Raw genomic sequence first — 20653 nt, 5'->3', positions numbered from 1 at the left:
AACGACTCCCCCGGGAAAAGGAGGTGGGAGAGAGGCAGATCTGCTCTGTGCTTCCCGTGCGTGCCGCGTGGAGGTGGGAGGAGCTGTCCCCACGGCGTCGGGCCCTGCGGGTCAACCGCTTCCCAGCCGCAGAACAGCAGAGTCCCACGGGAGGCTCCAAACACGCCCCAGCTTCATCGACGCCTGGTCTCTGATTGCAGTTTGAATCAAGCCACAATTACGTTCAGAGCAGGAAATGAAAATCGTGGTGAGCCACAGTGGGATTTGTGAACGCAAGGGTGCTGCGGGGTGAAGGGGGCGCCCCGGCACCAGGGACCTGCCAGCCCCTCCGCACGCGTCCCCAGGCCTCGGCGCGGACAGCAGGTCCACGCTGTGACCTTTCACAACATAGTCGGGCGACGTGCATCATCACAGGTGTCTGGGACACGCAGCGCACGGAGTCTAGTGAGCGCCACGCTTCCTGGGCAGTCCAGTCACGTGTCCTCTGAAGGTGCCGACACACGACACTCATCCCACACGCAAGCACTCGTATTAGACACACGTTAGGTTTTAAGGAAACAGCAGAAGCCTGCCTGATTACGCTTACTCCTGCCTCCGGTGCGCAGAGCTCGCCACTGAGTTCCCACAGCCAACAGCACCATATCGGGACCAGCTCCTCACGATCGGAGCATCCCCGCGCGGCCACCCCCAGAGCCGTGGCACATGGGAGGCCGGGATGCGCACCCCCGCACACGCGGCAGGACCCCGAGACGCGCACCTTCACAGCAGTCCTGCCACACGCGCAGGTCCACCCTGGGGACTTCGTCACAGCTGCCATACCCGTGGGGGAACTCCACCACACGGAACACGTCCCTCTGCACACGCGTGATGTTGTCGGCGTTGTCACACAGGATTCTGGCCAGGGACGTCTGCTTGATCTGTGTCAGCTGCGCCGGGGAGAACACCCCCGGGTTTTCATACCACAACCTGTGCTTCCGCGGAGGGAGAGAAGAGCAGATGCAAGGAGGTGAACTAAAACGTTCCCCAGTCAGCTCCGCCGACAACACGGACACCGCCCGCGTCCACTGGGTATCACTCACGGAGGGACTCGGACATGACTCAGCGTCCCCACTCAAGAAACAAAATAGAAAATCTGGACTAACATCGGCAGAGGCTCAGCCGCTCCGAGAAGCCAGCACAGGCCACTGCTGGAAACCACAGCGTGGCTCACAGCCCCGGCGGACTCACCGCGGGCCACCCTTCCCTACCACACTCAACACTAACGACACCGCATCACACCTGAAACTTCGACGTTGCCAGGAGTTCCAATTCTCAGAACTCCCGCAGTGGTTGAACCCTGCGAACTGTCTGTTCCTAGGAACAGACACATCCTAAGTGGAAGGCCACGAAAGCATCCGTGAGCAGGGCGGCCATGTAATTCTCGGCCGCAGTGGGAGGGAAGTCCCCATACCAGGGAGCTGCTCACGGACCCACCTTCACCTGTCCCCTGTGACACCCGCCCTCACCTGTCCCGCGGCACCTGCCCTCACCTGTCCCGTGGCACCTGCCCTCACCTGTCCCGTGGCACCCGCCTTCACCTGTCCCGTGGCACCTGTGTTTACCTGTCCCCATCTCTCAAGCGTTTGAACTGCGTGCTCAGCAGGCACATGAGCGTGGGCCCCAGTCGGCTGCCGGGGACCAGGTCTTCCACCATGAGGGCGGGGAACAAGTCGATGTTGAGTGGGGATCCGTACAACCTACAAAAACCAAACAAACAAGTGAAACCTTACATCTGCTCAAGAAAGCAGTAGATCGTAAATAGAGCAAATATGAGACAAAGTCCTCACTTTCTGTTCTTATTTAGCATCTTTTAGACCTTTAGTTAACAAAGAAAATTCACTTTTATTTATTTAAAGCATCTATCCATTGTATTTTTAAATTTTTCTGTACTTCCTGTGTATATACGCACGTATAAAACACACATGTGCACGTCTATTATGAGTTTAGAAAAACCAAGTTAATATAGGAAGAAAATTAAACTCACACCTTTTCTATTCAGAAATAATCACACGAGAGTACAATGTACACCACTCCAGGTTCTTTTCATAAATACAAATGAACAAACTTCACATAGTTAAAGGCAGACGTTCAAAAAAAGTCCTAACTCTGAAATCCGATTACTTATTGAAAAGACGTGCGCAGCAAGGAGCTAGTTACTCAGCAGGACTGATACCCAGCCTGAGACAGCAAGGTGTACGTGCCCCAGAACGAGCTCGCTCATGGAATTCTCGCGATTCCGGGGAAACGCCAGCAGGGCAGGGCTGACAGTGCCATGTCACAGCCACCCAGGCGGCTCTGCAGACACACGCGTCCGCTTGCCTTCAACGTGGACTCGCAGCTTGGCTGGGCGTTCTCAGCGCGCACCGCCGGCTGAGAGGCCCCGCGGCTCGGTCCTCAGGCCCACAAACCGTGGAAGACACAGGGTAGCTACTGAGCAGCGCTGGTCCCTCGGGAAGGGAGGCTGGGCGCTCCCTCCCACTCCACGCCCTCAGCAGGACCGTGCATGGAAACAGCCGTGCGGCATGGTTCCTGGGGAGCCGGGCTGGGAGCCGGTGCGGGAACCCGGAGCCCCAGCTCCGCCAGCATGCCTCCCACGACCCCACTGTTGACACGGGTGCAGGACGGGACACAGCCAGCAGGCAGCACCCGACTCCGGCCAGGCCCTGCTCCCTCCCCTCCCTCGGGCCCTGAGGAAGGTCTTCTGAAGGCCTCTCCGCCCCTGAGGTTTCCAGAGCCTATGGCCTCGACCTCAGGTCCCCTTTCCCTGCTTGGTCGGTGGACGAAAAGGAAAGTGAATGAGCGACAGGGTGTTTGGTGAATGAGGTGCCATGTCTTTCACAGGGTCTCCAGCACACAAGGCGTGCACCCCTCCACCCGCAAACAACGCTCGCAGAAGCACTAGTGCCCCTGGACTGTGGCGAAGGAGAGAAATACGGGGAAGTAATCTGTGTCCGTGTGGACAGGAGCAAAGGAGACTCTTTAAGCACATGGAAAATAGACCGTTCACATAAATCGTAATCAAGCGACATGGGGACAAGGTCCGCCCTGTACCGGGGAGGACCAGCCACACGCGCCAGCAGCCCGGAGCTGAGTCTGGCGAGCGCCCGACACGCTGACCTCAGGAGCACGTGATGTGCTCACGACTCAGCTCACGACTGACACCACGCATAAAATGTCACCTTTCTGCAGGAGGCACGTTGGCTCCCAGCTAGCGAAAGCCTCCCCTCCGGCGCTGAGAGTAAGTGATTTACTCCGCGGTGGATGGGACAGTCCGGAACAAGCAGACTGAGTCCTCGGGAGGGGCTTTCCTTTTTCTGACAATTCCTCCCAATGCGAATGAACACAACCGAAATACACAGTGACCTGTGCACTGAATTCACAGGTCCCAGGACGAAGAGGGACCATGACGGAGACACTCCAACGAGCGGCTGTTTCCATTAAAGGAACTGGAATAATGAACGTGATAAAAGTCACCACGAGAAGGGCAGCAGCGACCGCAGAGAAAGGCCGGGGCTGAGCGTGCAGAAACTGCAGGTCGAAGGGGCCATCCCGCGCGGAGCCACAGAGGGCCACGGGAGGGCTGGTGTCAGACGGCAGCCCCGATCCTCCTGGATCAAGGCCCCTAACCTCCCTGCTGCCCGGGGTCTCCATGGACCCGGCACACCCTCGCGGTCCTGCCACTGCAGCCCCCCGCACCTGCTTAGAAGCCCGCACGATCGCTGAGGCCGCCAGCTGTCGTCTCCAGACACGAAGAGGAGGGGCTGGCAACTCCTGCCCCGTTGTACCGGGCATGCGCGGGTGCCCTCTGCCTGATAGGAGCGCAGGAGCTCTCCCCAAAGCCCATTATACCCCAGCTGGGCCCACCCCTCCCCCGTCAGGCTGCGCCAGACAGGCACACTGGACACTCGCGTGGCTATGGCCACCAAAGGTGGCCCCTCCGCAGGCTCCACCCTCTGGGGCTCGTCTCCTCGGACTGCGTGGGTGCACACACACTCCAACATAAAGAACAACAGCTGCGCACGCTTGGGGCCACGACTCTCGGCTCTCCTGACCTTTACAAACAGGAGACGCCCAACTCACCGCCTCAGCTTCTCCCGGATCTCGGGGTTCTTGATCTCATTCTTGAGGTCCTCGAAGGTGTGGGCAGACGACAGGTTGCAGTAGACGCGGTATTCGTGGTAGGGCGGGATGCCGTGGTCCCGGCCACGCTGGATGTTGATGGCGGCCAGGTCCAGGGCCACCGTGTGCGCCATGGAGAAGAGCCGCTCCGTGAGCTCCGTGTTGAGCAGCTGGGAGGGCACGCGCATCTTCCCCGCCACGCCGAACAGGCCCCTGAGCAGCGGGTCGATGCCACCCTCGTTCACAATGCGGAAGGGAGAGAAGAAGGCTTTGTGCAGGGGGACGTGTCCCTGCGCGATGGGCTCGAAGTTCTCATCCAGCCGGTAGAGCACGGGGTTGATCAGCGTGTGGCCAAACCTGAAGGCGGCCGTGGCGAAGGCGTTGACGATGCCGGCGTTGACGCCCGGGTCGTAGCCGCGGTACTCGCCCAGCGCCTTCATGCCGACCTCGCCCAGCACCTTGGGCAGCCAGTGCTGGTAGGTGATGTGCTGCATCTGCGCGCCCACGAGCTTCCTCGCCTCGTGGTAGATGGTGTCGCCGTCCCAGTGTGGGTTCAGCGCCAGCAGCTCGGTGGCCACGCGGTTGTGCTCGCGGAACCAGAGCGTGTGCATGCTCGTAAGGCCCAGCTGCTCATTGGCGCGGTGGTCCCCCGCCAGGAAACAGGGGATGGGGCTCTCGTTCTCGTCCCGCATGCACTCCGTGGGCGGTCCAGCGGCGAAGGGCAGCAGCGGCTTCCCCGACCGCTGCACGATGCCCTGGCGCAGAAGCCCCCGGTGGCTGGCCAGGTCCCGGATGGCACGCGCCTCGTGCTCCGTGCTCCCATAGACGTTGGAGGCGTCGATGTAGGAGGTGAGCTGATTGATCTGCTCCCGCGGGTACACGGAGTTCATGAGGAGGGACGTCATGCCGCTGCCGCACACGGGGCTGGAGCGCACGAAGAACATGCAACGTGCCCCGCTCCGGACCCGGGGGTCGTTGGGCGGCACGGCCACCGAGAAGCACGGGGGGTCGCTGCTGCACACGGAGCTGCAGTGCTGGCCGTCGGAGAAGCGGGCCTGGCTCAGGGCCACCACCGTGGAGTCCAGGTCGTGGTCCAGGAACTGGCCCCACTGCATCAGCATGTGGGTGAACTGCGCGTCGGGCGTGATGGTCTCCGTGCCGATCAGGGAGGTGGACACCAGCCGGGGCATGGGGAGCGCGTGCCCGTGGTACAGCCGGCCGGCGTCGATGCCCCGCGGGGTGTTGAACCCGTTCTCATACACGGCTTTCAGCAAGCGCTCGAAGGCGGTCAGCGAGGCGCCCCACATGGGGTGCTGCAGGTTGTTGCAGGTGCCGTCGTGAGTGCGGTACTTCTGGTGGAAGCACATGTCCGAGCAGTTGTTCACGCGCCGGTGTGCCGTGCAGCCCGACAGGTTGGCGATGACGCTCAGGTACTGGGGAGACACGAGGTCATTGTAGTGGTAACCTGCAGGGGAGAGGGGACGCGGCTTACTCCCTGGACTTTGGGCAGTGCAGGGGGACGGTGGGGGGAGCCAAGGGAGGGGACCAGTATGTGATGGGCGGGAACAACCCGGGGTCCACTCAGCAAGGGCAAGGGGTCCCGGCAGGAACAGCTGGGAAGGACCTCACCTGCCCCAGGGCCGACTCTGGGGGCTGCCCGAAGAGCCTCGCACTCACGCAGGCGCACATGTGTGCACACACGCACCATGCACCCACATGCTCACACGCAGGGGCACGCGTGTGCAGACACGCTCACACCCACATGCTCACACGCAGGGGCACGCAGGCTCACACACGCACCCTTGCGCCCACATGCTCACACGCAGGGGCACACACTCGCACCCACATGCTCACACGTAGGGGCACACATGTGCAGACACACACACTCGCACCCACATGCTCACACACAGGGGCACACGCTCGCACCCACATGCTCACACGCAGGGGCACACATGTGCAGACACACACTCGCACCCACATGCTCACACGCAGGGGCACACGCTCGCACCCACATGCTCACACGCAGGGGCACACGCTCGCACCCACATGCTCACACGCAGGGGCACACATGTGCAGACACACACGCTCGCACCCACATGCTCACACGCAGGGGCACGCAGGCTCACACACGCACCCTTGCGCCCACATGCTCACACACAGAGGCACACGTGTGCACACACGCACCCTCACGCCCCTCTCACCACTACTTATTTCCCTGCTCAGAGCCAATCAGGATGGACTCTGCGGAGGTTTAAAGGAAGCGAGCCGGTCCCGATTTGTGGGGGCGGCGTCTGAGCGACCCCCGAGGGAGCTGGAGGTGGGGAGGTGTCACAATCAGAAGTGGGCACTGGCAGACTGTGCGAGAGGGTTCGATTAGACCTGAGAACTCCGGCAGCAGCCCCTCCGGATGGGGGGAAGGGAGACGGGGATGTCTGGCTCTGTTCACAGTGAGCTCGCAAGTCCTAGAACCCCCAGTGGCCAGGGGCTCTCGGACAAGCCCAGTGGGGAGGCGTCCTCCCGCCCTGTCCCTCTCTTCATGCGGCGGCCGGCGCCAGCCCCCAGCCCAGGCTGGACACGACAGGCCGCCTGGTGAGCTCAGACGTGCTCAGGGTACTTTGAGAGCTGCCCAAACATCACTGATGCGATGCGGCCAATCTCGCCTTCCTACAAAACCGGGTGGGCCGGTCACTGCGGCGCATCCGTAAGTTCTGGATTATGAGCTGTTCTCCGGGAATTCTGCAAACTGCCCTGACCACTTCCGACCACACTCGTCCACTGTGGTTTGCTTTAGAAATGAGAACTATCTCCAACGAACTGCCAGTGCGGGTACTGAAACGTGAGGGCGAGTATGCACCTGAGAATAAGGGAGCCGACGAGACCACTTCCTGACACAGAAAGATGCCAGGAGGACTGTTTGCGGAAGCTCAAATGCTTTCCTCCACGGTGAGTTAGGACACCAGGGTTTGTGGGACCAGGACCCAGGGGCCCCTGGAGACCCCCGTCTCCTGTGCATGCCTGGAGCCTCTGGAGGTGAGACAGCCCCTCCCCAGCCCCTCACCTGGTCCTCCATCAATGTCCCCACTTCACTAAGTGTCACCTCTGGCCTTCTGGCCCCTCATCACCTGACCCCTCCACATTCAAGCCACAAGTGAGTGTCTCACCTCTGCCTTCTGGGCGCCTGGATCCACCCCACTCACCGGTCACCCTGGTGCCCACACTTTCCTCTCTCTTGGGCCACCCCATGAATACCTGCCACCCCGGCCCCTCCTGGGCAACCCCACGAATACCTGCCACTCCAAACTCTCCTGGGCCATTTCAGGGATATCTGCCATTCCCTCAGTGCCCCTAACAGACACCTGCTTGGTTTTCTGCACTGCCCTTCCCCCTTTGTGTCAGGGCCCCCCGATGACCTGATCCAGGAGATCAAGAAGCCCTGTGGCTCCCATGTCACACAGACCAAGCCAAGACCATCCACTCGCCCCAGGAGCCCCTTCTGGCCGAGCACCCATAACTGCCCTCATACCCCTTCCAGCGCGTCCGCCTCCTCCAGCCGTGCCAGCGGCCCACTCACCCACAAATACCCCAACCGCACCCCGAGCCGTGCACACCGCTGCTGGGGCGCTGAGTGATTTTAGTTTCTCCTCTGTCTCGGGTTCTGCCTTGTTCTGTAAGCAGCACGTGTTGACAGGAGGCAAGCACACCGTCCCGCCCGAGGGACGTTGGCAGAGGGGCTCTCTTTCTCTAAATGGCTGCATGAGGTCTACGGGCCGCCTGCTGAAGCTGCCACGGCCACATTTAACACGTGAACGATGAACCCAACGAAGGAAGGGAGGCCACAGCAGGAAGAAGGAGCACCGTGCAACCCCACGCACCCTCCACACGTGGCAGGGCGTGGTCCTTTACGACCGATGGCGGGGAGCATGGGGAGGCGCCACGGGGTCAGGGCCACATGTCCCACGTGTCCCTGTCCCCATCCCTGGGCCAAGGGGTAGAAAGTGCATAACACAGGCAAGTGGAGAGAAGGCGCGGCCCCCACATTTCTCCCCAGGGAGCACCCGCGAGGCCAGGCTGGCCCATCCGTGAATCAGTGGAATCGTCCTCGACGGCCCCCGACCCCCACCCAAGGCCCGTGCCTCCAGGAGGAGGAGGCACCACGGTGTGCACGTCTACACGCCAGCACCGGGAAGCTGAGCCCGAACCAAGCTGGGGCAGGACTGAGGACTGGCTCAGGCACCTCCTCTCCTCCCAAGAAGCAGAGAGGGCCCCGTTCCCACGTCCTCACGCCGCACGCTCGGATCTAGCAACACACAGTCCCTGAGCGACATTTCTGTCCTGATGGGCAAGATGGGTCCCTGAAGACGACTCGGAAAACCCTGGGCGCCTCGGAGCATGACCCCCGTGAGCGGACAGGGCACAGGCGCTCACGGAAAGCTTGACGGGATGCTTTCACACACTAGAGACCCCGGCCCTTTAGCATCTGCGAGCGCTGCTCCCAGCTGCTCAGCACGGCCCAGCCCATGGGAGGGGGTCAGGCTCCCGCCGTCCACAGAGCACCCAGGCGGCCGCGGCCGCCCCCTCACAAACGCCCAGGCACCAGGAGCCTCCTTCCTGACAACCCGCGACACTGTGTCCCAGGCGCACAGCCTCAGTGGTTAGCGGCTGGCCCGCCAGGTCACAGGAGCCCGACCGGCCCGGCCCGGCGATCAGGGCAGTGCACGTCCAGCTGCGTGTGGCTTTGCAGGGGACCTGAGGCAGCCGCTGCGGGTCCCAGGCAGCCCAAACCCTGTCCTCACGCAGACACGGGGATGCGGGAACGGCTCCCAGGAAGGCCCCAGAGCCGTGAGGCTAACGCCCAGCCCTCGGGTTGGGGGGCACTGACTTGTTCCGTTGAGGTCGACCATCAGGCCGTGCTGCACGTGCTCCTGTATCAGCTGCAAGGTCCGCTCAAATATCTCTCCTGCGCGCGCCTGCTCCACGGTGTAGGGGTCCCGCGGGTACCGGAACAAGGCCAGCAGGTCGTTGGGAGAACGGGGACGGCTGTCGGGTTGAAAGCAGACAGGGAAGAACAGAACCACCTCAGGAAGACAAAAATCACTCACGTCCAAGAATGTAACTACTGCCACTAATATTTCTGTAGCTCCTTTTCTAGAGACGTGATGGATCGTACCTTACTCGTCCCAAGTGGAAGGCATCAAACACAAACAAAAACAAAGACACTAAAAACAAATAATTAAGTCAATAGAGGAAACACAGATAATCTGTTCTAGTTACAACACGCAGAATAAAACACTTTGGAATTAGCTATGCGAACGAATCACGCATTAACAAGCCAATGGAATGAGTTGAGATTTTCTAAAAATGTCTCATTTGTGAATCCTAGTTCCACTTCTATCGAGAAAGGATGTATCTTTTTGTTATCTGAACCCCACAAAACTTGAAGCCAAAATCGATTATGACTTTTAAATTCAAAGGTTTTCCCTCGGGTGAAACAGGTCACAGCTCTTTTCTACCCCAGCCAGCGGAGGTCTACACCTGCCTCCGCCCCCACGATACCTGTCGAACAGGTGTGTGCGTGTCGAGTTGATGGCTCTGTCCACGGTCGCAATCGCTTCGACGATCGACGTGGCCACAAACGGGTCCCCATTTCGACTGACGTCAGGAACTGGGAAAACATGAAGTCATTCGTGACCAAGAAAAGGCCTCGCTACGTTACTCATGCGATGGCGTCTGGACGCGACATCGTTCAGACGTAAGGCACGCTTCCCCCAGGTGTTCTCTCACACTGAAGCTTCAATGACACCAGAAGCCATTTTCAAGCAGTATGCAAAGTGTAGACCTTAATTTCTGAAATCACATGACACCCCACAAGAACACGGGAAAAGTACTTCCAACGGGAAACAGGGAAGTTCTAGCAAAGCACGGCCGTGCGGGAACGGGGCGGCGTTCGGTTCCTAGTGGATTCTGTTCTTCCCATCAACAGCCAAACCCTGCTGGACTCCTGGGCCTCCAGCCGCTCTTCCCTTCAAAGACTCTGCTCCCTGCCTTTCCCGTCTCCTCTGGACGGATTCCTGTCACAGCTGTGGGCAGACCAACACACGCAGCCGCACACACACGTGTGTGCACCCACGCACACGGCTGAGCTTGCGACCCTCTCAAGCTGTGCCTGACGTTCTTTTCTTCCTTTTTTAAAAATGATTTTATTTATTGAGAGAGAATGCACGTGTGGGGGGAGGGGCAGAGGGAGAAGCAGATGCCCCGCTGAGCACAGAGCCCGGCGTCGGGGGAGGACCCTGACATCCCAGGACCCTGACATCATAACCTGAGCCAAAGGGTCGGCTTCACCGACCGACCCACCCAGGGGCCCCAGCTCCTCACCTTATACTTCCCTCTTCTCCTTTCTTCTCACTAAATACCAGAGTTTGCTGACAGAGTCACGCTGACCCACCAACCTTCTACCCTTGTCCCCGGACGCTGCCGGTGCCCAGCTCGGCAAGACACGCAGCTTCCGAAGCAAGTGGTGCGTTTTCCCCTCGACATACTCAGCCTTTCCACAGAATCTGGCACAGATGAAATGACCTTCACACAACGCTGCTTTCACTTGGTCTTGGGTACACGTCCTCCAGGCCGGGGTATACGTCCTCCAGGCCGGGGTATACGTCCTCCAGGCCGGGGTATACGTCCTCCAGGCCGGGGTATACGTCCTCCAGGCCGGGGTATACGTCCTCCAGGCCGGGGTATACGTCCTCCAGGCCGGGGTATACGTCCTCCAGGCCGGGGTATACGTCCTCCAGGCCGGGGTATACGTCCTCCAGGCCGGGGTATACGTCCTCCAGGCCGGGGTATACGTCCTCCAGGCCGGGGTATACGTCCTCCAGGCCGGGGTATACGTCCTCCAGGCCGGGGTATACGTCCTCCAGGCCGGGGTATACGTCCTCCAGGCCGGGGTATACGTCCTCCAGGCCGGGGTATACGTCCTCCAGGCCGGGGTATACGTCCTCCAGGCCGGGGTATACGTCCTCCAGGCCGGGGTATACGTCCTCCAGGCCGGGGTATACGTCCTCCAGGCCGGGGTATACGTCCTCCAGGCCGGGGTATACGTCCTCCAGGCCGGGGTATACGTCCTCCAGGCCGGGGTATACGTCCTCCAGGCCGGGGTATACGTCCTCCAGGCCGGGGTATACGTCCTCCAGGCCGGGGTATACGTCCTCCAGGCCGGGGTATACGTCCTCCAGGCCGGGGTATACGTCCTCCAGGCCGGGGTATACGTCCTCCAGGCCGGGGTATACGTCCTCCAGGCCGGGGTATACGTCCTCCAGGCCGGGGTATACGTCCTCCAGGCCGGGGTATACGTCCTCCAGGCCGGGGTATACGTCCTCCAGGCCGGGGTATACGTCCTCCAGGCCGGGGTATACGTCCTCCAGGCCGGGGTATACGTCCTCCAGGCCGGGGTATACGTCCTCCAGGCCGGGGTATACGTCCTCCAGGCCGGGGTATACGTCCTCCAGGCCGGGGTATACGTCCTCCAGGCCGGGGTATACGTCCTCCAGGCCGGGGTATACGTCCTCCAGGCCGGGGTATACGTCCTCCAGGCCGGGGTATACGTCCTCCAGGCCGGGGTATACGTCCTCCAGGCCGGGGTATACGTCCTCCAGGCCGGGGTATACGTCCTCCAGGCCGGGGTATACGTCCTCCAGGCCGGGGTATACGTCCTCCAGGCCGGGGTATACGTCCTCCAGGCCGGGGTATACGTCCTCCAGGCCGGGGTATACGTCCTCCAGGCCGGGGTATACGTCCTCCAGGCCGGGGTATACGTCCTCCAGGCCGGGGTATACGTCCTCCAGGCCGGGGTATACGTCCTCCAGGCCGGGGTATACGTCCTCCAGGCCGGGGTATACGTCCTCCAGGCCGGGGTATACGTCCTCCAGGCCGGGGTATACGTCCTCCAGGCCGGGGTATACGTCCTCCAGGCCGGGGTATACGTCCTCCAGGCCGGGGTATACGTCCTCCAGGCCGGGGTATACGTCCTCCAGGCCGGGGTATACGTCCTCCAGGCCGGGGTATACGTCCTCCAGGCCGGGGTATACGTCCTCCAGGCCGGGGTATACGTCCTCCAGGCCGGGGTATACGTCCTCCAGGCCGGGGTATACGTCCTCCAGGCCGGGGTATACGTCCTCCAGGCCGGGGTATACGTCCTCCAGGCCGGGGTATACGTCCTCCAGGCCGGGGTATACGTCCTCCAGGCCGGGGTATACGTCCTCCAGGCCGGGGTATACGTCCTCCAGGCCGGGGTATACGTCCTCCAGGCCGGGGTATACGTCCTCCAGGCCGGGGTATACGTCCTCCAGGCCGGGGTATACGTCCTCCAGGCCGGGGTATACGTCCTCCAGGCCGGGGTATACGTCCTCCAGGCCGGGGTATACGTCCTCCAGGCCGGGGTATACGTCCTCCAGGCCGGGGTATACGTCCTCCAGGCCGGGGTATACGTCCTCCAGGCCGGGGTATACGTCCTCCAGGCCGGGGTATACGTCCTCCAGGCCGGGGTATACGTCCTCCAGGCCGGGGTATACGTCCTCCAGGCCGGGGTATACGTCCTCCAGGCCGGGGTATACGTCCTCCAGGCCGGGGTATACGTCCTCCAGGCCGGGGTATACGTCCTCCAGGCCGGGGTATACGTCCTCCAGGCCGGGGTATACGTCCTCCAGGCCGGGGTATACGTCCTCCAGGCCGGGGTATACGTCCTCCAGGCCGGGGTATACGTCCTCCAGGCCGGGGTATACGTCCTCCAGGCCGGGGTATACGTCCTCCAGGCCGGGGTATACGTCCTCCAGGCCGGGGTATACGTCCTCCAGGCCGGGGTATACGTCCTCCAGGCCGGGGTATACGTCCTCCAGGCCGGGGTATACGTCCTCCAGGCCGGGGTATACGTCCTCCAGGCCGGGGTATACGTCCTCCAGGCCGGGGTATACGTCCTCCAGGCCGGGGTATACGTCCTCCAGGCCGGGGTATACGTCCTCCAGGCCGGGGTATACGTCCTCCAGGCCGGGGTATACGTCCTCCAGGCCGGGGTATACGTCCTCCAGGCCGGGGTATACGTCCTCCAGGCCGGGGTATACGTCCTCCAGGCCGGGGTATACGTCCTCCAGGCCGGGGTATACGTCCTCCAGGCCGGGGTATACGTCCTCCAGGCCGGGGTATACGTCCTCCAGGCCGGGGTATACGTCCTCCAGGCCGGGGTATACGTCCTCCAGGCCGGGGTATACGTCCTCCAGGCCGGGGTATACGTCCTCCAGGCCGGGGTATACGTCCTCCAGGCCGGGGTATACGTCCTCCAGGCCGGGGTATACGTCCTCCAGGCCGGGGTATACGTCCTCCAGGCCGGGGTATACGTCCTCCAGGCCGGGGTATACGTCCTCCAGGCCGGGGTATACGTCCTCCAGGCCGGGGTATACGTCCTCCAGGCCGGGGTATACGTCCTCCAGGCCGGGGTATACGTCCTCCAGGCCGGGGTATACGTCCTCCAGGCCGGGGTATACGTCCTCCAGGCCGGGGTATACGTCCTCCAGGCCGGGGTATACGTCCTCCAGGCCGGGGTATACGTCCTCCAGGCCGGGGTATACGTCCTCCAGGCCGGGGTATACGTCCTCCAGGCCGGGGTATACGTCCTCCAGGCCGGGGTATACGTCCTCCAGGCCGGGGTATACGTCCTCCAGGCCGGGGTATACGTCCTCCAGGCCGGGGTATACGTCCTCCAGGCCGGGGTATACGTCCTCCAGGCCGGGGTATACGTCCTCCAGGCCGGGGTATACGTCCTCCAGGCCGGGGTATACGTCCTCCAGGCCGGGGTATACGTCCTCCAGGCCGGGGTATACGTCCTCCAGGCCGGGGTATACGTCCTCCAGGCCGGGGTATACGTCCTCCAGGCCGGGGTATACGTCCTCCAGGCCGGGGTATACGTCCTCCAGGCCGGGGTATACGTCCTCCAGGCCGGGGTATACGTCCTCCAGGCCGGGGTATACGTCCTCCAGGCCGGGGNTTTTCAAGCAGTATGCAAAGTGTAGACCTTAATTTCTGAAACCACATGACACCCCACAAGAACACGGGAAAAGTACTTCCAACGGGAAACAGGGAAGTTCTAGCAAAGCACGGCCGTGCGGGAACGGGGCGGCGTTCGGTTCCTAGTGGATTCTGTTCTTCCCATCAACAGCCAAACCCTGCTGGACTCCTGGGCCTCCAGCCGCTCTTCCCTTCAAAGACTCTGCTCCCTGCCTTTCCCGTCTCCTCTGGACGGATTCCTGTCACAGCTGTGGGCAGACCAACACACGCAGCCGCACACACACGTGTGTGCACCCACGCACACGGCTGAGCTTGCGACCCTCTCAAGCTGTGCCTGACGTTCTTTTCTTCCTTTTTTAAAAATGATTTTATTTATTGAGAGAGAATGCACGTGTGGGGGGAGGGGCAGAGGGAGAAGCAGATGCCCCGCTGAGCACAGAGCCCGGCGTCGGGGGAGGACCCTGACATCATAACCTGAGCCAAAGGGTCGGCTTCACCGACCGACCCACCCAGGGGCCCCAGCTCCTCACCTTATACTTCCCTCTTCTCCTTTCTTCTCACTAAATACCAGAGTTTGCTGACAGAGTCACGCTGACCCACCAACCTTCTACCCTTGTCCCCGGACGCTGCCGGTGCCCAGCTCGGCAAGACACGCAGCTTCCGAAGCAAGTGGTGCGTTTTCCCCTCGACATACTCAGCCTTTCCACAGAATCTGGCACAGATGAAATGACCTTCACACAGCGCTGCTTTCACTTGGTCTTGGGTACACGTCCTCCAGGCCGGGGTATACGTCCTCCAGGCCGGGGTATACGTCCTCCAGGCCGGGGTATACGTCCTCCAGGCCGGGGTATACGTCCTCCAGGCCGGGGTATACGTCCTCCAGGCCGGGGTATACGTCCTCCAGGCCGGGGTATACGTCCTCCAGGCCGGGGTATACGTCCTCCAGGCCGGGGTATACGTCCTCCAGGCCGGGGTATACGTCCTCCAGGCCGGGGTATACGTCCTCCAGGCCGGGGTATACGTCCTCCAGGCCGGGGTATACGTCCTCCAGGCCGGGGTATACGTCCTCCAGGCCGGGGTATACGTCCTCCAGGCCGGGGTATACGTCCTCCAGGCCGGGGTATACGTCCTCCAGGCCGGGGTATACGTCCTCCAGGCCGGGGTATACGTCCTCCAGGCCGGGGTATACGTCCTCCAGGCCGGGGTATACGTCCTCCAGGCCGGGGTATACGTCCTCCAGGCCGGGGTATACGTCCTCCAGGCCGGGGTATACGTCCTCCAGGCCGGGGTATACGTCCTCCAGGCCGGGGTATACGTCCTCCAGGCCGGGGTATACGTCCTCCAGGCCGGGGTATACGTCCTCCAGGCCGGGGTATACGTCCTCCAGGCCGGGGTATACGTCCTCCAGGCCGGGGTATACGTCCTCCAGGCCGGGGTATACGTCCTCCAGGCCGGGGTATACGTCCTCCAGGCCGGGGTATACGTCCTCCAGGCCGGGGTATACGTCCTCCAGGCCGGGGTATACGTCCTCCAGGCCGGGGTATACGTCCTCCAGGCCGGGGTATACGTCCTCCAGGCCGGGGTATACGTCCTCCAGGCCGGGGTATACGTCCTCCAGGCCGGGGTATACGTCCTCCAGGCCGGGGTATACGTCCTCCAGGCTGGGGTATACGTCCTCCAGGCTGGGGTATACGTCCTCCAGGCTGGGGTATACTTCCTCCAGGCTGGGGTATACTTCCTCCAGGCTGGGGTATACTTCCTCCAGGCTGGGATATACTTCCCCCAGGCTGGGGTATACGTCCTCCCACCTGGGATATACTTCCTCCAGGCTGGGATATACGTCCTCCAGGCTGGGGTATACTTCCTCCCGCCTGGGATATACTTCCTCCCGCCTGGGATATACTTCCTCCAGGCTGGGATATACTTTCTGCAGACTGGGATATACTTCCTCCAGCCTGGGATATAGTTCCTCCCGCACAGTTTATAGTTTTTCCCACCTGGGATATGCTTTCTCCTACCTGGGATATACCTCTTCCCGATTCCTCATAACTAACAAGGACTCCTTTCCAGGGTCAGGCTCATTCTCTGTCCTTGTCTGACAGACAGGCACCCAGATCTGACAAATCACTGCTCTTCGTTCCCGACGCCCACTCTTCCTTGGTCCTTTCTGGGGCGTCTGGCTGCTTCCTCCTTCCCCGCCAGATGCCTCCCGTGAGAGCGGCCAGTGTAGCTGCAGTCGCCTGTCTGCCTAAGGCTGCCCTTGGGTGATCTCGTGGGCGCCACGGTTTAGATACTCGCAAACCCACAGCACCAGCCCTGACCTCTCCCTGAACATCACCCACGGCTTTTCGACCTGTGGACACGGAACTCTTAGTACGCCTCTTGCCTGGCCTGCCCTGCCCCCACCCTGCTCTGTCCACCATGTCGGTGACTGGTGCCCATGTTGCCAGGCCCCACCCACGTCCACCATCGACTGGCCCGTCCGATCTACAGCGGCATCACCAGCTGTGATGATGGCAGCCACCACCGTCCTCACTTCCTCCTCCACACCTCACTGTCCCTCATGGCCAGTGTCACCGCTGAGGACAGGAGACGGCTCACAGACCCCCTGCTCAGAATCCGGAGGCTTCCCACATACGTGGAATAAAAACCAAGCCACAGCGTGGCCAATAAGGCCCCGGACCAGCCTGCCCTCCCCGATTCCACCACTGGCCTCCGGGCTTTCGGCTCATCCCAACCTCAGGCTTCACACTGGCCATTCCACGCGGCTCTGCTCAGAATTCGCTTGCTCGGGTGGTCTCTCCGACAGCCTCCCCCGACCCCCACTCTCATGGTCGATCACTATTCCAGTCTTTTCTCACCCTGGTCCGCCACCAGCATCTCTGCGCTGAGCCAGAAGGCACCACCCGACTCACCTCTCGGGCCCCCGACAGCGCCTGACGCCCAGCCCTGCACAGAGCCCGGTGCAGCCACCCCTGCGTGCTCCGCAAACCCGGCCCACTCACCACTGTCGGTGAGCCACTCCCCACGCCTGAAACGTGGCCCAACAGCCTTTCCCCAGGCACAACACCCACTTCAATGTGTCTCAAACGGACCCAAATGTACTAATTTTTAGAACCTAATATTTTTATGCCATGTGGTAGACAAATGAGTCAGATAATTTTACACAGTTCTATGACTCCAATTATTTCATTATTACGCATGACTTGGATTTGTTGTTTTCTAAACAACGATCACAAAAATGAATTGAAAACATTTACCTACCCTTAGAAGAAATAAAGGAAATTCACCAAAATGTTAATAGCGGTTATTTCACGGAGGTGGGATCATGCACAGAAGATTATTTTTTAATCTCATATATATAACTAATTCACATCAAAGTAACATTATATTTTAGATAGAAAAAATGTTATTCAAAAAACAAAAAATCATAGAATTCATCAATTGACTTTTACATTCATTCCACACACAATATATCATGGGAAAATACATATTTCCCTAAAGAAACCCCAAACCAGGCTCCCAGTTATTCCCTTACGGTTCGCACCTGGTAAGCACCTGCAGGCTTCGGGCACGGGGGTGCTGGGTGCGCAGACCCACCAGACCGCGTTACCACCCGGGGTGCCCACAACGTGGAGAAAGCGGGCGGGTGAGCTGTGGGAAAGGCAGCAGCACAGACCCAAGTAAAGGGCCGCGGACACTCAGAAGGGGCCACCCAGGGTGGCTCAGGGGTTGCTGGATGGGACTGCGTGGGATGTGTGGGGGTCACATCTGAGGCTGCGGGTTTCACCCTGGCACCACAGCTCGCAGGGAGCATTGGCGACACGTCACAGGACCGGCCCTTTCCAGAAGACCGCGGCCGTGTGCAGACGGGACAGGTGAGGGAGGCAGGTGAGGGGCAAACGCAGAGGCTGGACCAGGGCGGCTGTCAGGGTCCAGGGCAGGGAGCTGACCCTGATTAAAGACGCTCATCCCGGGAAGATGTGTGGCCCCACCCAGAGCTAGAGTAAGCACAGCAATGGGGCACCGGCTCGTTCAAAGCCACAGCCGCATCCACACTCCTGCCAAACGGGGACTGTAAATTACACCCTTTGAATGTGAGTGGGTTTGGGTCACTGCCATGCCAACCACTAAAACCCGCTCACGGAGAGCCTTGATCACAGGGCGTGTGACCACAGCGGCCTGCGGCCTTGGGGCCGCAGCAAGGCGCGGCGGCTGCCAGAGTGTGTGATGCCGGGGCCCTGGCGTGTCCACACCCCCACCCCCGCCAACCAGGGACACGCTGCGTCCCAATAGTCAGACGCTGAGTCTGCAAGTGCAACGGGCCGCGCACCCCCTTCCGCCTGAGAGCCCACGCCAGGGAAGTCCACACCGGCCACAGGGACTCACCGCTCACGCTGAGCACCATGCTGACCGAGGCCTGCCCGATAGTGTTCCGGGCCACACACTCGTAGCGGCCTGCGTCCGCAGTCCCAACGTCATGGATGGTCAGGAACCCCTCGGGGCTAATGTGAAATTTCCCACTTTCCGTCACCTGAACCCCATCCTGGAGCAAAGCGAACAGAAATGATACTAAGACTGAGATCAAGAAGAAGTGGTTTTACATGGGGTGGAGGGACTGCTGCCAGGACCTCACCGATGGGCATGGCGAGAGGCTATGCTCAGAGGAATCCAAAACTGGAGAGAAAAGGCGATTTAGTCCAATTTACTGAGAGAAACGTTTCTTAAACTCCTTTGAAAGATCCACAAAAGATTAAGACAGAGACAGAGTCTCCTGGATTCTCCAGGATCGGGGGCTGGGGGTGCACAAAAGGAAACCCCCGTGGGGCGCACACGACGGTGGGGAAGGCACAGCGCATGGGCACCCAGTGACGAGGAGGGCCCTGGGCAAGGTCTTCTGGGAGACAGGACACCCGAGAAGGGCAGTGGATGGGCCCGGCCGAGAAAGGGCGAGAATAAGCCCACAAGGACCGCGAGATGGCCATGCGTGGTCCCGGCAGAGGGCAGCTGAGGGCTGGCAAGTAGTTCTGGGACGTGGGTGAGGGACGGGGTGGCCCCCAGAACTCAAACCCACCTGTGGGGGCCCCCTGCCCGTGGTCACCCTGTCCTCCAGGGACCTGTCCTTTCGAAACCCTCGTTCATAATGGCTAAACACCGGAATGCAATTTTGTGTTGGGCCTCACAAAAGCAACACAGAAAAATGGAGTAACAACAAAAAACCTCCACTGATGACGGGGCCGTGGATCTAACCGCAAGGTTCTCTTTGCTATTGTCACTGAGAAGAACGTGAAAAGGAGAACGTCGGGTTTGCTTCTGCCTGGTTTTGTTAGTAAGGGGCCCACAGCGTGGTTTAGCTCGGGCTACGGACGGTGCGGAGAAGCCACGAGCTGGGGGCGGCTGCCACGCCCGTGTGCCTGCCTGTGGTACCTTGTTCCAGGTGATGACGGGCTCGGGCTCCCCCTGGGAGCTGCAGGGGAGCTGCACGTTGGTGCCCACCTCCACCGTCATGTCGCTTGGGATGCTGGCGAACACCGGCGTGACTGCAAGGCAAGGACACCCAGCTGACAAAGGTGGGGAACCCGGGACACTTGTCATTCATCCGAAAAGCTTCCTGGGAGCACAGGCCCCGTGTCCTCAGCCATGGCAGGCCGGGGCACTCTTGGCCGGCATCACAGAGCTCTGTCTGCACAGAGCAGGGGGGCTGGAGAGAAGGGGGGATGGTCTGCCGGTGGCCCGCCCTCCCCATGAGGGGCCGTTTCTCAAGAGCAGACCACAAGCCCTCACCAGCTCCTGTCCAGAGCGCTGAGCTCGGGCTGCGCACGGCCCGCCTGTCCCGGAGGCAGGTCTGCACGAAGCAGTCCGTCCGCCGGGAGGCACCGGCGCTGCATACCTCTGGGCTGCACGGTCAGGTGGGCCACGGCCCTCTGGGAGCCGATGATGTTGACGGCCTGGCACTCGTACTGGCCCTGGTCGTGCAGCGCGACAGCTGAGATCCGGAGCGTTCCTGACGAGAGCACGAGGTGCCGCCTGTCCACAGACAGCTGGCTTCCTGAAAGGCACGGACACGTGGTCAGCCACTCGGCCACCGTGTGACGGAGTCAGAGGCAGGACTCGGGAAGGCTGGGTCGAGCAGAACTTTCTCGCAGCAACGGAACACTGGGACAGACCGGCCTCTGCCCGAGTCAGGGCCGGCAGCTCAGCACCTCCCAAGTGACTTTCCGCACAAGCCCGGTGCGGCCAGCTCAGGGACAGACAGAGCCGCCCCGCCTCTGAGAAACTCCCCAGAAGTGCGGGGAGCAGGAGAGAGAGAGAGAGAGAGGCAGGAGCCAGGACACAGGGTCCACTGGGGAGGGGTCAGGGGCTGGAGCGGCCCAAAAGCACAGGACACCCCAGTGAGGCGCTAGCCCGGGGGGACGCGGAGGTCCAGGTGCTAGGTGGTCAC

General features: G+C 61.1%; 1 protein-coding gene across 1 annotated transcript in view; it reads right to left on the bottom strand.

Annotated features, from left to right (window-relative positions):
* Positions 1-20653, bottom strand: part of PXDN (peroxidasin) — a 71597-nt gene that overhangs the window by 8136 nt on the left and 42808 nt on the right. The window contains exons 12-19 of the mRNA XM_034659977.1: positions 20102-20260; positions 19639-19751; positions 18601-18757; positions 9712-9820; positions 9038-9195; positions 4120-5623; positions 1602-1736; positions 758-966 (exon numbers count right to left, since the gene is read on the bottom strand). Coding sequence (XP_034515868.1) covers positions 758-966; positions 1602-1736; positions 4120-5623; positions 9038-9195; positions 9712-9820; positions 18601-18757; positions 19639-19751; positions 20102-20260 — 2544 coding nt within the window. The remainder of the gene's footprint in view (positions 1-757; positions 967-1601; positions 1737-4119; positions 5624-9037; positions 9196-9711; positions 9821-18600; positions 18758-19638; positions 19752-20101; positions 20261-20653) is intronic.

This window comes from Ailuropoda melanoleuca, chromosome 4, assembly GCF_002007445.2.
Source record: "Ailuropoda melanoleuca isolate Jingjing chromosome 4, ASM200744v2, whole genome shotgun sequence".
Classification (NCBI taxonomy): Eukaryota; Metazoa; Chordata; class Mammalia; order Carnivora; family Ursidae; genus Ailuropoda; species Ailuropoda melanoleuca.
Note: the sequence above shows the minus strand (reverse complement) of the source record. Positions and strands in the feature narration are given on the sequence as shown.